Source organism: Neomonachus schauinslandi, chromosome X (assembly GCF_002201575.2).
Source record: "Neomonachus schauinslandi chromosome X, ASM220157v2, whole genome shotgun sequence".
Lineage (NCBI taxonomy): Eukaryota > Metazoa > Chordata > Mammalia > Carnivora > Phocidae > Neomonachus > Neomonachus schauinslandi.
The window spans coordinates 90,751,890-90,770,762 of record NC_058419.1 but is presented as its reverse complement, the minus strand read 5'-3'; the positions used below and the strand labels follow the sequence as shown (position 1 = coordinate 90,770,762).

Here is an 18,873-nt window from a genome sequence, read left to right as displayed (position 1 = left end):
CCCCCACGCCCCCGCCTTCCGAGCACTCAATTAAGGCCAAGGTTTCCAGCTCCACAAAATGGCCACCGCGATCAACACCTGCGGTCACGTGACCCGCCGTCCTCCCGGCTTCGGGCTTTTTTTTTCCTAACTCCGTTTTCGGGGAGGCTGCCCGCGAAAGAACGAGGGCTTATTAGTTCGAAGAAATCTACCGACATCCCCAAGTCGGAGGACTGACAGAAACTAGAACGAGTGCTCGGTTGAAAAGAACAGCAAAAACTGAGAGCACAGGGAGAAAGGGGGGAATAGGCCTAGGTCAAATTTTAAGACCTCCTCGCAGGCGGAAAACGGGACCCAACGAGTTATCGCGAGATCTCAAGATCTCAAAGACAGGCTAGGGTATTAGCGAAGAACAAGGGAACTGAAGCTCAAGCGAACTAGGACAGATTTGGCGCTCTGTGGGCCAAGGAAGGACAACCAGCCAGGGACGGGACTGACTAGAAAATCACGCGAGGTTTGGACTAAACGAGCGCGCAGTAGCTAGGCAGAAGTCACAGCGGCAGGAGGAGGGCGGGTGTGAGAGGGAGGGCCTACGTCTTACGTGCTGACGTAGCAGCCTTTCGAGTGGGTATATTAGATCGGTAGCCGCGCCGTGAGTGCCAGAGCCGCAGTTCTCCCGTGAGAGAGAGCCTTCGCGGTGAATCAAACACAGTCGCTCAGCACAGGAAGACTCCGAGTTCTCGGTACTCTTCAGGGATGAGTCATGTGGCGGTGGAAAATGCGCTCGGGCTGGACCAGCAGGTGAGCTGCAAGGAGTCTACCGGGGTGGTTTCTGACCTAACTTAGCTTATGGCGCAGCGCTAACTGGCACTCTTAGTTCCCATTTCCTGGGTGCCTCGAGCTGGCTAGTGTCAGTGTTTCGGGGCTTTGGAAGAACGGGGAGGTGGCAGGAATGCTGGTTATGGCCGTCGCTCGGGCCGGGGCTCCGGCTTGGCCCGCGGTATTGTCCCCGGGCCGAGCACAATGGCGGCTTTTGTGTGTGCGTGCGCAGGCGAGCGGAGGGGGAGGGGGTGCGCGCGCTCTCGCGGGGACGCGCACGCGCAAACCTCGACTGGTTAGTGACCCATGGGTGGTGTGTGTTGGGGGGGTGCGCGGCGCTGCGCGATTGGGGACCCCTTTGGCCTCTAGGGCTTTCGACTCTGCGCGCGCGGCCTGGATTCCTGTCCCAGAGACCCGGCGGCGTTGGTGTGTGTGCGCGCGCGCGCAGCGGCATTTGTGTGTGTGTGTGTGTGTGTGTGTGTGTGTGTGTGTGAGAGAGAGTGAGCAGAGGGACGCGGCCCTGGAATGTGGGAGGGGGTGGCGCGGGGGGTGGCCTGCGCTCGGGGTAATGGCGGCGGCCTTCTTTGTGTGGGGCTGGGCGGCGCTGGGGCCCACTAGCGGGAGAGAGCGGGCCCCCGGCCGGCGAGGGCCTGGAAAGGAGCATGGAATGGACGTCTTATTCCTCCCGGGCTTCCTTCCACAGGCTTTTTCGCTCCAGTCAGTTTTGCGCAGGGGCCATCGTATGGTGGGTGCCGCGGCCGCGGAGGCCGCGTTTCCGGAGTGGAAAGTTTTGTGACGCAGAAGATTCGGAGAGGAGTGGGGGGAAGGGGAGGGAGTAATGGTCTCTGCGTGCGCGGTGGCGCTGGGTTCTAGATAGAGATTAGAACGCGGCGGAGAGACATCAGGGAGGTTAGGGACCTGGAGTGGCCCCTTTTCCTTCCTTGCTCCAGATAGTTTCGAGTGTGGCGATTTAGCGAGGGCCGCGCGTTGTTTTGGGTGGTACCACGGGTTGTATGACCATTCCCGTGTTAGTGACGTTTGATCCAGGAATCGGCCGGAGGAAAAATACCCGGAATGTAGCTTGGGGGAAATAAACACTGTTGTTGACTTGTTGCTGCCTGTGCAGTGAAATTGTGAAATAGGTCAGATCTCCGGGTCTGTCATCTTAACCGGAATCCCCTCTTCTAAGGCTTTGGGGGTAGATTAGAGGAGGACGTGTGATCTGAGCGAGGAGGAGGGGTTATGGGCTTCGGTGGCAGGAAGTCTGCATCCCTCTGCAACTGAAGCAACGTGCTTCAGATAAGCTTTTAGGTGGGATGTTTGGATCCTTTAAACTTCTTACCACGAACGCCAGAAAAATCCTGAAACGAAGTTTAGTGACACAAATTGATAGTAGATTTTAATGTAGTCGTGTGTAATATAATTTTAAAGATTTAATGATCTGTTTCTTCGGGAGCATCCCCCCCGTTAATGAATCAGTTACATCCTCCATATTGCTGACAGGTCATATGTTGAATGAAGCACATAGAATATCTTGTCAAGAGCACTGGCTATCCCCAGTTTTAACATTTTCTGTATAGGTGGAGCCGTTTTAAAAAGATTATAGGCAGGAATGAAGCAATGTAATCCTAACATTTTATAGTGGTCTTTAACGTGCTCTTTATCGTTCCTGTTGCCCAGTGTAAAATTAAGAAAACTTGTAACACAAGTGCAAAAGGAGTTTTTGTTCCTATCGCACTTGAAAGAATCAGTCTGTTAACAGAAAGCATGGCAGCGTTTTTGCTAATACAAACTATGGAAGCGAGGTGCCTGAAAGTCTACCATACTTACTTACTTCCTAAGATTTAGCATCTGCTTCCAGTTTTCAGTGACTCCATTGATGATGCTTGCAATTTGACAGTATCAATATTGAACTTTCAACAGAAGACTTACGTCATCTTTGCAAACAGGTGGCATCAGTACTATGTGATTTGGTCTTTTGTGGCTTTCTTAAAAAAATAAATCTTTTTTGTTTTGACACGTGTAGTTTTTCCCCGCCCCCCCGGTATTGCTTGCAAGTAGTTTCTGGTTAGTCATAAAAGAATGAGAAACCATAGCAGGTCTTTTTGTAGAATGTTGAGGTTTTGAGTTCCAGTGTAAGGGGATGAGTAGAAATGGAGATTAAAGGTAGTGAAATGTGTTCAACAAGAAAGTGTTGAATGTCATTTGTGCTATTTTATGTCCAAAGTCTTCTGAAGTTAATCTGGATCTTGAAAATGGGAGAGTTCTTAAGAGTGCTACCCTAATTAAAAATACTTGCGCAGCATTTAGGGATAAAAGAACTAAGAAATGGTCAGTTAAAATTTTGTTCTGTTTTTCAGGTGTGCTCTGTAGGCTTAAAATAATTCCAAGTAGGAAGTTGGTGGCATTGGAAACATTTGTCAAATATGATTGGAGTAAAGATGAATCCATTGCCTCTCTGACATTTTAAAATACTTTCTTGGGGGAGCGCCTGGGTGGCTCAGTCGGTTAAGCGGCTGCCTTCGGCTCAGTTCATGATCCTGGGGTCCTGGGATCGAGCCCCACGTCCGGCTCCGTCCTCAGCAGAGAGCCTGCTTCTCCCTCTCCCTCTGACTGCCACTCTGCCTACTTGTGCTCTATCTCTCTGTCAAATAAATAAAATCCTTAAAAAAAAATAAATAAAATACTTTCTTGGGGCTTTTACTATGGAAAATGTTACAGGGGGAAATTCATTTTTAATTGAATGACTTAAATTTGGATCCAGTTTCTACCGGATAACGTTAGCATCCTGGTGTGCTGCTTTCTATAGTATAAACAGTGCTATTTTGGGTTTGCTTAGAATTTTACAGTCTTCAGAGCGCATTCTTAGTTCTTATTCTCATTAAGAGTTTCATATCAGCCCTACGAAGCAGGCAGGGCAACTAGTGCTATTCAGTGCTAGAGGGCAGGACTGGTTTTCTCAAGTGTGCTAACCATTTAACTCTTTTCTCCTAGTTTGCTGGCCTAGACCTGAACTCTTCCGATAATCAGAGTGGAGGAAGTACAGCAAGCAGTAAGTAAACCATTTTATGAATTTCTTGAATATTAGAGTTTTAATAACTTCATGTTTCATTGGACTTACTTAAAGCTTAAGAATTCCCCTCCACTTTTTACTGTGGAAAGAATTATATAATCAGTGTTCTTAGAATTATGTAGTATAATTAGTAATTTATCTAAAGCATTGTGGCCTTTTGGTAATAAAAGGGACTTTTTTTTTTTTGAGTAAAAATCATTAAAAAGAGCTTGATACAAACAAATTATCTTTGGAAGTGTTTATGTTCATTATGAATCTTGAGCCCATCTTAGAGGTGGTGGGAATGTGTTTATCCCTATTCGAGTGAATTTACCAGAATTAAATTCAGTAAAGGGAACATACACATGCTACAGCTAACCCTTCCCTGTGAAGAACATGAGATTTACAAGGCTATACTGAATCTTGAGGTGGTGGTGAAGATTGTAAATGCTGAATTGCATTGTTCTTTTCAAAAGAAGTTAGATAAAAGCTATATTTCATTTTATTTTTTCAGTTTTTGTTTTTGCTTTTTTTGAGACTTGTTACAGATTAGTATTGAGGTGTAGGTGGTTTATTATTTGGCAGTAGACTTGCTTCAGTTTCCTTCAGGTCAGGTCTCTTCCTATTAAACCCCCCCCCAAGAAAAGGAGGGGGGAAATGGGTACAGGCTGTAGGGTATGAAAGCATTTTTTTCAAGCACTGTGTTAGGTAGTAAAGGATGTGGCCTCATTTTTAGGCAAGAAGGGCCTCGCTGGGCACAAAGTTAACGTATTTTTTATAATCTACTTTATTTGCCATGGTAAAGATCTTTTAAGGGTTTGTCATCCTTTTTTTTAAGATTGATTTATTTGACAGAGAGAGACAAAGCGAGAGAGGGAACACAAGCAGGGGGAGTGGGAGAGGGAGAAAGCAGGCTTCCCACTGAGCAGGGAGCCCGATGCGGTCGATCCCAGGACCCAGGGATCATGACCTGAGCCGGAGGCAGACGCTTAATGACTGAGCCACCCAGGCGCCCCTAAGGGTTGGTCATCCTAATTAGAGATATTTAATATTTAATTCAACCCAAAAGTGGAAAGGAGAGTTAAGTTGTAGATTCATTAGTAATAAAGCAGGTTGATTTTCCTTTACTTGGTAGATACACATTATTTGCTTTTGTTTCTCATCCATTGTCTAGGCTATATTCTTGCCTGCCTACAGAACAAGTCGACTGTAGACTCAGCAAGCCCCAAGTTAAAACTCTCAGTTCCTTGAAATCCTTTCGCCTTTGCAGTTTTTCCTTAATGTGTATCATCTATTTTTTGGAACTTACCAGGATGGAAACAAAAATGTCTCTCAATGTCTAATTCCATGATTTATTACATAGTAGTCTGTGAGGTTGTAATACTTAGGTTGTTAACCGTGTCTGCTTATGACCTTTCTCTGAAATAATAGCAGCCCCCTTTAAAAAGTTGTGTTACACTAACCACTAGTGACAAGTTATATTTATTTGTGGATTTCAGTGATTAGGTTCTGAGTCATTTTTATTTACCAAACTTTTCCTCCTCCCCCTCCCTTTTTTAAGTTCTTAAAAAGCAATATCCATTTAAAGTAAAAGTAGATTCATTTTCTCCCTTCTCAATTTCCAAGTAAGAGACTAGAAGGTTGGATACTAAAAAAATTTTTTTCCAGGACCATTTTTTAGTTGCACAAATTTTCGTGAAAAGCTTTAACTTGAAGTTTTGGCATTTACTTTTATATTCTTTCTTTTAGAGGGGCGCTATATTCCTCCTCACTTAAGGAACAGAGAAGCTACTAAAGGTAAGTCAACAACTTAGTAGACCTAATTCTTTGTGTTTAGACGTCGGAGCCTAGGGAAAAATGAGGCACTTTGGGAAGTCCGTAAACATTGTGCTCTCCTGTGCCTGTCAGAATTGGTTCAAATATTAGGAAATTATTATAAATTATTATATATTTCACTTTGGGAAAACTCATCTACAGTCACGCAGTGCAAAATTCTATTTCCTCCGTTAGATTTTCTGTGGCCAAGGGCATGGCTTTGTACAATTTTACTAGTGTCGTACTTTGTGATTTGTGTTTGTAATCATTCACATCATGATTTCAAATTGAAAAAGGTGAGTAGGCACCCTACTATGTAAACCAAATTGCATGGTTGATAACCCAGTTATTTCTGTTTTGCAGAGCTGTCAAAAGAAAGATGGGTTATTGCAGAATAGATAACAGATTATAAACCGATTGTAGCATTGGGCATGCTCCCAGTAAGTTGGGAGTGATCCTCTGGTTTCATCTCCTTGCTCTTAACTGCTTCATTTGAAAGGATTCATCTAAAATGTATCACAACACCTGGTCTTTTCTGATTGTGTTTGTAATGTAGTGATAGATAACTAGTACATACTTCATTATGGGACCATTGTTTGGGTGCTGTATATTCCATAAAATAGGTGATCTGAGATTTGGAGGCAAAGTGAAGGTTTGGAAAACTATTTAAAGGTTAAGAAGAAGATGATAAAGAAGGCGGAAGGGTGGAGAAGCCCACAGAATCCTGTGGTTTGCTGTCGTCCCTCCATATGCATGTGCAGTCTTTGTTAGCTGCACTGTCCCTGCAATACATGGGTATAAAATCCATATTATAATTTCTTAACTATCATATCATTGTTCCTAGTTACTGCACATTTTGTCTTTATCGTCATGGGTTCTCTCATTCTTGAGAGTGTTCTAGCTGAAATTGGCCCCGCGTATATTTAGTGCTTAGTGCTTTTCCCTCTTCATCCCAGTGACAGAGATCAAAGGGAAGAGGCAGTATAGAGGTTTTAGAACTGAAAGGTCTTAGAAATGTAATTAAATTCTTTATTGCTAGCTAAGGCCGTCAGTCACCTGGCTGGCTAATAGTAGGGACATCAGGCGGAAGGAAAGTAACTTGTAAACGATCTCTGTTTAATAAAGTGCTACTGAAACTTGTTTAAGCCCTCCACTGCTTGTTTTTAAACCCTCTGCCTGTTGGGCTAATTTATACCTTTCTCATTCCCTGTTATTGAATGTTTATAGTTGTATATAAGAATCTGTCCACACTAACAGTGTTGCAGGGATGAGGATTTTTCTTTTTTCTAGGTATTCCTGATTCTTGTCTGATAGTATGCATTTCATGGGAACAGAGCATTGTTCTACTTTTTACTATTGAAACTGGAAAATACTCTTATTAAAAAGTAATTTGGGGGCGCCTGGGTGGCTCAGTTGGTTAAGCGACTGCCTTCGGCTCAGGTCATGATCCTGGAGTCCCGGGATCGAGTCCCGCATCGGGCTCCCTGCTCGGCGGGGAGCCTGCTTCTCCCTCTGACCCTCCCCCTCTCATGTGCTCTCTCTCATTCTCTCTCTCTCAAATAAATAAATAAAAAATCTTAAAAAAAAAAAAAGTAATCTGACCTTTAGGAATGTCTTAAACAGCACCTCTAAGAAACATTGAAATAATGGCAGCTGTTTCCTAGTAAACTGGGTTCACATCTATAAAATGAATGGAAATTAAATTGTGGTCATATAACAATTGTTTTATAGGCAAAGCGATTGACCTTTTTAGAGGTGGTATTTTATTCATTTTAGAACACTTTTAGACTGTCAAATTGCTTGGCTCAGTGCACAGTATTTTCTAGTGGAGAGAGTTAAAAATATAAAAAATTTTGTGTTCCAGTTGTAAATCAGCTCTAAATCTTGGTTCTTTTCTAGTACCGTGATAGGAATATTTCCATTGTCCTTCCAGTTCACACACATAAGATAAAGTTTTAGAGGGCTTCGAATTCAGAGACCTAGGTATTGTAAATTTCTAATTAATACAATAAAATGGGTTTGCTTTTTTTCATTGAAGGATTCTACGATAAAGACAGTTCAGGGTGGAGTTCTAGTAAGGATAAGGATGCGTACAGCAGTTTTGGATCTCGTAGTGATTCAAGAGGGAAGTCTAGTTTCTTTAGTGATCGTGGAAGTGGATCAAGGGGAAGGTAAGTGATTTTTATTGATCTTCTGGTCTTGTGCGTATGCAATTTAGGAATTGGTCTTTAATTTGATAAGTACTCATTCTTGTCCTCTGACCATTAAGCATGTTTTTTTCCCTTAATAGACCACCTGTTTGGATGTTAAGCATTATGTCTGTGTAATCCTATTTTCCTAGCTGTAAGAGGTCTTAACTAAATTGAACTTGTTACATAGAAATTGGATGAGAATAAGAATGTGCACCTGGGCATAGTGAAATCAGTTGCTTTTATATTTTTTCAGTTTTATTTATATGTAAAGGAGTAAGTTTATCTAGTGAGTGGCCTAATATGGTTGAGATTTTTTGTGGATATTCTATATGACAATTTTTAAACACCTTATATTTTTGATTACACAAGTGGTGAACTGACCTCATGCGCCTAATAGCTGTGGTTAGTCCTGTGTGTCCTGATTTTTCGCAAACAGGCCTAAAACTAAAAACATCTTAATTCAGGTAAGGATTATTTTCTACCTTTTATCCAAAGTCTGTCACACAGGTGAATTGATTGTCCTTTCAAGTGACATCCTAGTTATAACTGGGACAATTGATGTTTGGTGTGCTTTTTTCTTTTTCCTACCACTAAAATACATTTGGATGAGAAGTTTAAATAAAGGCGTAAGTTATGTGCTGATACTAAATATTTAAGACTTGGTTCTTAATTTCAGCATGTATGAGGCCTGTGTAGGCTGTATAATACAAAAATCAAGAAGGATACATACTTAGCGTATGTGAATGACAGTCTGATAAAAGGCCTTATTTGTCAAATAAGAGTAAGGAAAATTGACATCCTTGAAGTTAGCCATAATGAACGGTTCAACTTCTCTCCAGGTACAGTTCTAGAGTAGTACTAGGAATCTGATAGTGGTTAAATGATATTCTGATTAGTTGCTTATGCTGTTCAGGTTTGATGATCGTGGACGGAGTGACTATGATGGCATTGGCAGCCGTGGTGACAGAAGTGGTTTTGGCAAATTTGAACGTGGTGGAAATAGTCGCTGGTGTGACAAATCAGATGAAGATGATTGGTCAAAACCACTCCCACCAAGTGAACGCTTGGAACAGTAAGTTTTTGAAATGTATGTTAATTGTGATAAAGCCTTATTAGCTAGTATAACAAGTAAATGTACCAATCTTTTGATTTCAGGGAACTCTTTTCTGGAGGAAACACTGGGATTAACTTTGAGAAATATGACGACATTCCAGTTGAGGCAACAGGCAACAACTGTCCTCCACACATTGAAAGTGTAAGTATTTGTGCTTGAGCTTTTTAAGACACAGAGGGAAGTGTAAACTTTTTCACAGCACGTCAAAATGAGGCGGGCTTCTTAAAAGCAAATGCAGACTGTACCTACTTTAATAATTCTTTAGTTACATTAAAAACCTGCCTCATTGGTTTGTGGAAAGGGAAAGATTGAGTTCAGTGTCACCATTACTAATAATTGGAAATAGAAAATGGGTCAAATATAGGAAGAACCCAGACTTCTCCAATGTATATTAAACCTGGGGGTTGATTTTTCTCAAAATATATTGTCGTTTCACGTAAAGCAGCTGTATGGTACAAATCAGCTGTTAGGGGTTTTTTCTCCCCCTTATTATTGTATTAGTGTAAAGCAAAAATGGCTCCAGATAGCATTTCTAGCTATTTAACCCTGTTGAATTTCTTTGACAGTTCAGTGATGTTGAGATGGGAGAAATTATTATGGGAAACATTGAGCTTACTCGTTATACTCGCCCAACTCCAGTGCAGAAGCATGCTATTCCTATTATCAAAGAGAAAAGAGACTTGATGGCTTGTGCTCAAACAGGTAAGTTTATTTGATAAAAGTAAAAAATTGTCAAGAATACTGTAATAGGGTTTGGTCTTGTAAAGCTAGTACCAGAAAAAAACACACGGGGTATCTTAGTCTCACGGGGAAGCTTGAGTCCCAGATGTAGCCTCACCGGTATACTTTGATACAGGTATGCAGTAGCTGGCTGCTATTTCTTGTGTTGGACCTTTGGATTTTATGTTCTCTCTAGTGTTCTCATTACGGCCTATAGAAAGTCCTCAGCCCGGTATTGCTTCAAGAGGGATACATTATTGTCCGTGCAGTGGTGGGAAATGAGCACTGTAACATTATATCTGGAATAAGGGGGATAAGATTAGAATAGTCTGTGATCCACAGGAATGTGGCCAAGGGAAAGGTGCCTTCATGGGAAAGGAGCACCTACCATCTTTTGGGAATGGGGGTATTTCTTAGGTTGCCCGGGTCCTTTGGGTGAGGGGTGTTAGAAGGGGTTGACACCAAGTTGAAGCCAACCATTCGTGGCTACAGCTCTAAATTGAGTACAAGCTTTGCTATATTGGTGAGTTTGACCAATATGAAAGAGGGTGGCAGACCCCCCCCCTTAAAAATACATAATAATCATTTGGTATTTTTTCTTCCCTATGGGAGAGTGGGAATATCATCCTTTGTACACCATCAATATCTACAGTACCTGCAAGGAAGTATTAGAAATTGAAATTGACATCACTTTTGAGGCAAAATGGTTGTTCTCTTTACACACACAAATGCAAAGAAGTGAATACTACATTGTTATTGATCAGAGTTTGGTATACTTTATCTCTAAGGGAACAAAATAAACCTTTTTTGTTTTATGGGCCACATGGTCTCCGTTGCCAATCTACTCATTTTGGCTGTTGTGGTCTGAAAGCACCTATAGACCTCATGGAAATTTTGCATGGCTGCATTCCAATAAAGCTTTATTTACAAAGATAAATAGGCTGGGTCTTCATTTGCTGACTCAGAAGTCACTTCCCGGTATTTTTAACTTCGGTGTTAATTTTTAGAAAATTTATTTGGGCATAAAGTAAAACCACTAATTAACCAGTAATAGGGCAGTTAAAAAACTTCGTGTACCAATATTTATTCAAAAATAATGAGGTTTTTCTGTGGTTGAATTAGAATATGCTTTCTCTTAAACAGGGTCTGGAAAAACTGCAGCGTTTCTCTTACCCATCTTGAGTCAGATTTATTCAGATGGTCCAGGCGAGGCTTTGAGGGCCATGAAGGTAAATACTTGTTAAATGGGACTTTATTTTAAAGTAGGCTCTATGCCCGCTCTAGGTCTTGAATTCACCACCCCAAGATCAAGAGTTGCATGCTCTACAGACTGAGCCAGCCAGGTGCCCCTCAAGTAGGACATTGTTTTTTTTTTTTTTTAAGATTTTAAGTATTTGAGAGACAGCTAGAGAGCACAAGTGGGGGAGAAGGAGAAGCAGGCTCATTGCCCAGCAGGGAGCCCGACACAGGGCTCGATCCCAGGACCCTGGGATCATGATCTGAGCCGAGGGCCGACTGAGCCAGCCAGGCACCCCAGTGGGAGATTATTGTAGAACTTTGTAGGTCGCTGTTGAGAGAACTTTCTAAATGAGAGTTCTTTATAAAGAACTTCCTACTTACTCCAAATTATTTAGTGAAAAAGTTTTCACATAATCAATTACAGAAGGGAATTACGTTGTAGTGGGTCTTTAAAAAAGGATGTTAAAGAATTTAACTTAAATTATTTCTTAGGAAAATGGAAGGTATGGACGTCGCAAGCAATACCCAATCTCCTTGGTATTAGCACCAACTAGAGAATTGGCAGTACAGATCTACGAGGAAGCCAGGAAAGTAAGTATGCATTTCAGGGATTATTGGCTTTCCCATTGATTCTAATGAAATGTTTTATGACCATGTAAAAGTGTTGGCCTTGAAGTTGATAAACTTTCTTCGCTTACAGTTTTCATACCGATCTAGAGTTCGACCTTGCGTGGTTTATGGTGGTGCTGATATTGGTCAACAGATTCGAGACTTAGAGCGTGGATGCCACTTGTTAGTAGCTACTCCAGGACGTCTAGTGGATATGATGGAAAGAGGAAAGATTGGATTAGACTTTTGCAAGTATGCTAATTTTAAGTGCATGAGATGTAATAATTTAATTACCGGCCATTAGTTTTGCAGTAGTTATTAGCATTGTTGACATTTTTAAGTTTGAGAAGTGGCTTGTGTAAGTACTTGTACAGGAAGTTGGCTAATTGTAACTTTAATGTTGAAAAATCCAGGGACCTTTTTTAGTAGAGGCTGAGAATAACCAGACTGGGACAGAGTGAAAAGTAGTAAGAGCTAGTTTTGCTGTATGCTTGTGAATGATGGCAAAAATCCTGGGCTAGGTCTCATGTACGTGTGTCAAATCATGCAGTATGAGGAATTTAACTATCAAAATAATACTAATTTTGATAACAGCTGTACTAAAACTGTCCTCTCAAATTCTAAACTGATTATTTTTATGGCAGATACTTGGTGTTAGATGAAGCTGATCGGATGTTGGATATGGGTTTTGAACCTCAGATACGTAGAATAGTTGAAGAAGATACTATGCCACCAAAGGGTGTCCGCCACACTATGATGTTTAGTGCTACTTTCCCTAAGGAAATACAGGTATTGTTTGATGCTGCAGCTTTCACCACTTAGGAATTTGTTGATTTCAGTAGATAATAAACTTTTTTTCTTTTTTTTAATTCTTTAAGATGCTGGCTCGTGATTTCTTGGATGAGTATATCTTTTTAGCTGTAGGAAGAGTTGGCTCTACCTCTGAGAATATTACACAGAAAGTAGTTTGGGTGGAAGAGTCCGACAAACGGTCATTTTTGCTTGACCTTCTAAATGCAACAGGTAATAAATACATGCAACAGGTAAAATGCAATATTAGCATCACGCTGGTGACTTAGGTAATGAGAATCCATTTGGATCCCCTTTACTGCTTTTCCTCCCCATTCAGAACATTCGTTAAAAGTCTATTATTTGCCTCTCTTTGCATGTTTACTAAATGTAAAGAGAACTAAGTCACTATTAGTGACAAAAACCTGGTAATTTTTCACAATCAGGCAAGGATTCACTGACCTTAGTGTTTGTGGAGACCAAAAAGGGTGCAGATTCTCTGGAAGATTTCTTGTACCATGAAGGATATGCTTGTACCAGTATCCATGGAGACCGATCTCAGAGAGATAGAGAAGAGGCCCTTCACCAGTTCCGCTCAGGAAAAAGCCCAATTCTAGTGGCTACAGCAGTATGTATAAGACCGTTCTCACTTTCATGTTCAGCATGTTCAACTTTTGGCTTTAAGTGTGCCATATATAACAAAAATTATTTTTCAGGTAGCAGCAAGAGGACTGGATATTTCAAATGTGAAACATGTTATCAATTTTGACTTGCCAAGTGATATTGAAGAATATGTACATCGCATTGGCCGTACAGGACGTGTAGGGAACCTTGGTAAGTGTTCGGTTACTTGATGGTCTGGTGGTGGTTTTTCGGTGGGAGGCGTGCAGCCAAGAACTTCCCAGGATCTTAAATCTAAGAACTACTCCGTTTCTAAGGAATGCAGTTAAAATCTATCTTAGCAATACAAACAAGTGACTTGTCATCTCTTTTCTTGGTATTCTACTTAATATGCTGTGTAGGAAAGTAAGAATAACTCTGCTTTTGTGGAAGACCTTAATTTCTGTACTTTTTGGAACTGGTTTAGGCCTTGCCACCTCATTCTTTAACGAGAGGAATATAAATATTACCAAGGATTTGTTGGATCTTCTTGTTGAAGCAAAACAAGAAGTGCCATCTTGGTTAGAAAACATGGCTTATGAACACCACTACAAGGGTAGCAGTCGTGGACGATCTAAGAGGTAAGGCATACAGGTGGTGCATAAAGAGAAGGATGGGTGCCCCGTCCACAGTTCACTTTTCCAGTATTTAGTTGAGCAGGCTTCGTATTTCTTAGGTTGCCCGGGTCCTTTGGGTGAGGGGTGTTAGAAGGGGTTGACACCGAGTTGAAGCCAGCCACTCGTGGCTACAGCCTTTGATCACTGCTAGGGAAGAGAGGGCTGGATAGGGAAATGTTTTCATTGCAAAATCAGAAATTGACCATTGGGAAGTTTTAACAAGAATTGGGGTATTTGGTGGCATTTCATTGTCCCACGAACCCCCCAACACACCCTGTCGTTGAAGTAGTAGATTCAGTGGAGGATTCGGCGCCCGAGACTATCGACAAAGCAGCGGTGCCAGCAGTTCCAGCTTCAGCAGCAGCCGCGCAAGCAGCAGCCGCAGTGGTGGAGGCGGCCATGGCAGCAGCAGGGCGTTTGGTGGAGGTAATGTGAATTTTTTAACCTGTCTTTGGGAAGGGCTTCTTCCTTGGAGTCCTCTTTTTCAAAGTGTAATTAAAAACAGTGGGGAAGTGCAGCCCTGTAGATTGCTTTTCGTAATTTGACATCAGAGTACTTTTAAAGAAGGGAAAAATTGTATTTAACGGTGGATGACTTAATTAATTTCTCTCTCTTTTAAATCTCTCATTAGGTGGCTATGGAGGCTTTTACAACAGTGATGGATATGGAGGAAATTATAACTCCCAGGGGGTTGACTGGTGGGGTAACTGAACCTGCTTTGCAGTAGGCCACCCTGCCAAACAAGCTAATATGGAAACCACATGTAACTTAGCCAGACTATACCTTGTGTAGCTTCAAGAACTCGCAGTACATTACCAGCTGTGATTCTCCACTGAAATTTTTTTTTTTAAGGGAGCTCAAGGTCACATGAAGAATTGAAAGGAACAATCAGCAGCCCTGTTCAGAAGGTGGTTCGAAGACTTCATTGCTGTAGTTTGGATTAACTCCCCTCCCGCCAACCCCCATCCCAAACTGCATTTATAATTTTGTGACTGAGGATCATTTGTTTGTTAATGTACTGTGCCTTTAACTTTAGACAACTTTTTATTTTGATGTCCTGTTGGCTCAGTAATGCTCAAGATATCAATTGTTTTGACAAAATAAATTTACTGAACTTGGGCTAAAATCAAACCTTGGCACACAGGTGTGATACAACTTAACAGGAATCATCGATTCATCCATAAATATTATAAGGAAAAAACTTATGCGGTAGCCTGCATTAGGGCTTTTTGATACTTGCAGATTGGGGGAAAACAACAAACGTCTTGAAGCATATTAATGGAATTAGTTTCTAATGTGGCAAACTGTATTAAGTTAAAAGTTCTGATTTGCTCACTCTATCCTGGATAGGTATTTAGAACCTGATAGTCTTTAAACAAGCCATTCCAGTCATGATGAGGTGATGTATGAATACATGCATACATTCAAAGCACTGTTTTCAAAGTTAATGCAAGTAAATACAGCAATTCCTCTTTCAATGTTTAGGCAGATCATTAACTATGAGCTAGCCAAATGTGGGCATATTATTACAGGGAAAGTTTAAAGGTCTGATAACTTGAAATAGGTTTTTAGGAGAATTCATCTACTTAGACTTTTTAAATGCCTGCCATAAATGAAATTGAAATGGTAGAATGGCTGACCACAGCAATGACCAGCCCTCCTCGGGGCCCTGGGTGATTTTTGGTCTAATAACGCATGCTAGTGTTGATGTTTTTTGGTCAAGAGGGTATGAACAGGAAGAATTAATGCAGCAGGCTTTATTTTAAATGCCGATTCACATTACTCTGTTCAAGCTGCGTTGAGATGTTAAACTGGCTTACTATAGACTTTGTAAAAACGGCTCCAGAAGAGTAACAAACTGAAATTTTTGAGATCACACAGGTTGGAAATATGTACATAACTGCACAAGGTGTCGATTCTGCTCTACAGTGCAGTTTTAGTCAGTTTTAGTTGCATAGGTTTCCATTGTATTTATAGTCTGTTTATGCTAAATCTGGCCAAAGATGAGCATTGTCCACCACTAAAATGCCTCTGCCACTTTGAATTCTGTGCTAATTTTGTGGCCAGAATGCGGTGATCAAAACGCTCAATCTTTTTACAGTGGCATAGGAAGACGGCAAAAATTTCCTAAAGTGCAATAGATTTTCAAGTGTATTGTGCCTTGTTCTAAAACTTTTATTAAGTAGGTGCACTTGACAGTATTGAGGTCATTTGTTATGGTGCTATTTCAATTAGTCTAGGTTTAGGCCCTTGTACATTTTGCCCATAACTTTTTACAAAGTACTTCTTTTATTGCACATTCAGAGAATTTTATATATATGTCTTGTGTGCGTGTCCTTAAACTTCCAATCTTATTTTGTCTCTTGGAGATTGTTGAACGCAGCTTGTCTAGGAAGGGGATGGGACTAGATTCTAAAATTTATTTGGGACCACGGGAATAATAGTTGGGAAGAAAAACTATTTGCACACGACAGATTTCTAGATACTTTTTGCTGCTAGTTTTATGTAATATTTATTGAACATTTTGACAAATATTTATTTTTGTAAGCCTAAAAGTGATTCTTTGAAAGTTTAAAGAAACTTGACCAAAAGACAGTACAAAAACACTGGCACTTGAATGTTGAATGTCACCGTATGCGTGAAATTATATATTTCGGGGTAGTGTGAGCTTTTAATGTTAAGTCATATTAAACTCTTAAGTCAAATTAAGCAGACCCGGCATTGGCAGTGTAGCCATAACTTTCTGATGTTAGTAAAAACAAAATTGGCGACTTGAAATTAAATCATGCCAAGGTTTTGATACACTTGTCTTAAGATATTAATGACACACTTCAAAAACACTGATAAGAAGTGTCCAGATTCTCAGATGTTTGTTGCGTGAGTTTTGTTTAGTTGTGTGTATTTTTTTTTTCAGTGAATGTCTGGCACATTGCAATCCTCAAACATGTGGTTATCTTTGTTGTATTGGCATATTCAGTGACTTGTACATTCAGCGGTAGCGTTTGAGCAAGTTTTATCAGCAAGCAATATTTTCAGTTAAGGTTTCAAAAATCATGTAAGAATGGATTTAAACTTGCTGAATGTAAAGATTGAACTTCAAGTCACTGTAGCTTTAGTAATTGCTTACTGTATTAGTTTAGATGCTAGCACTGCATGTGCTGTGCATATTCTGATTTTATTAAAATAAAAAGTTGAACTGCACAGTCTCCTTCGTTGTTGTCAATTGTGGTTTATTATTATAGGTGAAAATAAAGTTGTGCTCTTGCCTGAAGAATTGTAAGGTGTAATTTTTTTGGTTTGCCGTCCAGTGCTAATTTGGAGATGCCTCTTGGAGACAGAATTACTCTGATAGAAGTATTTGTAATAAAAGATGAAGTTGGCCCAAAAAAGTTGTTGGAATAGATGGGATTCAGGTCCTTAGTGATGTACGGTGTGTATTGCAAATTGGTTTGTACTTTGAGCAGCTTAATATGGGTGGGAATCTGTTTTTTGAAGCACTTGAAGGTCATTTGAACAGTGGAAGGCAAAAACCAAATGTACTAGTAATCCAAGTGATGGTGAACACTTAAGGATCAAGAATGTATTGGGGGAGGGCGCCTGGGTGGCTCAGTTGGTTAAGCGACTGCCTTCGGCTCAGGTCATGATCCTGGAGTCCCGGGATCGAGTCCCGCATCGGGCTCCCTGCTCGGCAGGGAGTCTGCTTCTCCCTCTGACCTTCCTCCCTCTCATGCTCTCTGTCTCTCATTCTCTCTCTCAAATAAATAAATAAAATCTTTAAAAAAAAAAAAAAAAAAAAAAGAATGTATTGGGGGAGGGAGCTCCTGGCTGGCTCAGTCGGTAGAACACGTGGTTCAGTCTCAGGGTCGGGAGTTCAAGCCCCATGTTGGGCATGGAGCCTACTTTTAAATGTATTTGGGGTCAGGGTGATGGAGGCGGCATGGGCACCCTTCCTCCCCCTTCAGTTTCTTTGCTGGCCTCCATTACTCCACTTTGCTGCAGGCTCCTACTACCAGTTAACAGACGGTCAGGATAAGACCTCTTCTAAGAAGTTAACATATGTAAGGACTGCTCTGTTTTGGGGGTCAAACATGAAGTGTTGGCAATCATATGATTTAACCTAAGGAAAGTACTTAATTCAGCTTGTTTCACTTGGAGTTCTCTGCAGTATGAGAATAGTTTGTTTTTGTTTTTAGCATTGTAAAATACTTGTTTCTGGATAGTTGACCATTTTGATCTCAGAGCAGCATGCCTAAATTTTTAGGGCAGAATTTTGAAGCATAATAAACCATACTGGTTTGGGAGGTGGGAAAGAGGAAGGGGAGCCTGAGTTTAGTCAAAAGTGGAAAGAGGTTATGTTAGGATGGCTAGATTGACAAGATCGTGGCCCAAGGTGACAGTGAAACTGGATTCTAAGATGGTTCAAGGTCCTTTTTATGTAAATTAAGAGTGAACACAAGCCATCTGGGGGTAGTCTAAATTCTTAATTGAGATTATTTCTAGTCTAGCAGGGTTAAGATAATACAAGTTTACTTGCATACTATGTTAATTTTTGTAGTATAACTTTTGTAATTTAAATGATATGTTTAAATACAAAATACTAGCCATTCTCCCTCCCCCTCCTCCCCACTCCACCCACTGTTAATGTTTCCTGGGTTTGTTCTTAGCCACCTCTTGGCTGAATTTCAACACCAGATAATTTTTTTCTACAATGACTTAGAGGGGCCATGTTTGAAAATGTTCAATGTCTTTGCTTAAAACGGTATGTTTCTTTTATCATGGGTGGCTGTTTCCCTTGCCTCTATGCTCCTAAGTGACCTGGTTGAATGGTCACAGGCTTGTTCTCTTTGAAGCTCAGTAACTAAGCTACCTGGGTGTTGACACTGGTCTTAGCTGCTTTCCCACTGGAATGCAGAGGTTCCATTCACTGCATTTTAGGAATATCTCGGGTTTTTTTCTCTTCTCATTGAACACTATTCCCGATATGTTTAAACCTGTTTTGTTTCAGATCTTGTCCTCATTTCAGTTGATCTACTTTTCAGCATGTTCAGTCTGTTTCTCATGTGGTTTCCTCTATAATGGCTGTTCTCCATTTCTTGCCTCGTTTTCATTGTTGATCAGTTTTTCCTACCTATACCTGACTGGGTTGTCTTCAGGGTAATTCTGAAATAGGATTATTTTAACACAGGGCACTATGTTTAATTATAGTGTGGAAGAATATTTCATGACCTGCAAACATGTTTATTATGGGAGAAAACACCATAAAACAGA

At 40.9% G+C, this 18,873-nt stretch overlaps 1 protein-coding gene across 6 annotated transcripts; it reads left to right on the top strand.

Moving 5' to 3' along the window:
- The first annotated feature begins 249 nt into the window (after positions 1–249).
- On the top strand, positions 250–16,876 carry DDX3X (DEAD-box helicase 3 X-linked). 6 transcript variants are annotated; one of them, XM_021682041.1, is made up of 17 exons: positions 250–780; positions 3,793–3,850; positions 5,600–5,647; positions 7,704–7,836; positions 8,771–8,929; positions 9,013–9,112; positions 9,538–9,673; positions 10,835–10,920; positions 11,423–11,521; positions 11,631–11,791; positions 12,184–12,328; positions 12,418–12,562; positions 12,775–12,956; positions 13,045–13,162; positions 13,416–13,569; positions 13,892–14,031; positions 14,237–16,876. In XM_021682041.1, exons 1-17 carry the CDS (start codon positions 736–738, stop codon positions 14,314–14,316), a joined length of 1,989 nt encoding a protein of 662 aa, XP_021537716.1. In that variant the 5' UTR covers positions 250–735; the 3' UTR covers positions 14,317–16,876. The 6 variants fall into 6 exon arrangements, with proteins under 6 accessions (XP_021537716.1, XP_044767789.1, XP_044767788.1 ...); XM_044911853.1 differs by having other exon boundaries at positions 654–780; positions 13,488–13,569; XM_021682048.2 differs by having other exon boundaries at positions 654–780; positions 13,895–14,031.
- Positions 16,877–18,873: the final 1,997 nt, after the last annotated feature.

What these genes read in the sequence shown, in the direction of transcription:
- DDX3X (XM_044911854.1), top strand. Translation starts at nt 736, where the DNA reads ATGAGTCATGTGGCGGTGGAAAATGCGCTCGGGCTGGACCAGCAG. An exon ending in CGCTCGGGCTGGACCAGCAG is followed by an intron (nt 781 to 3,792) that starts GTGAGCTGCAAG and finishes CTTTTCTCCTAG; the next exon opens with TTTGCTGGCCTAGACCTGAA. An exon ending in CAATTCTAGTGGCTACAGCA is followed by an intron (nt 12,957 to 13,044) that starts GTATGTATAAGA and finishes ATTATTTTTCAG; the next exon opens with GTAGCAGCAAGAGGACTGGA.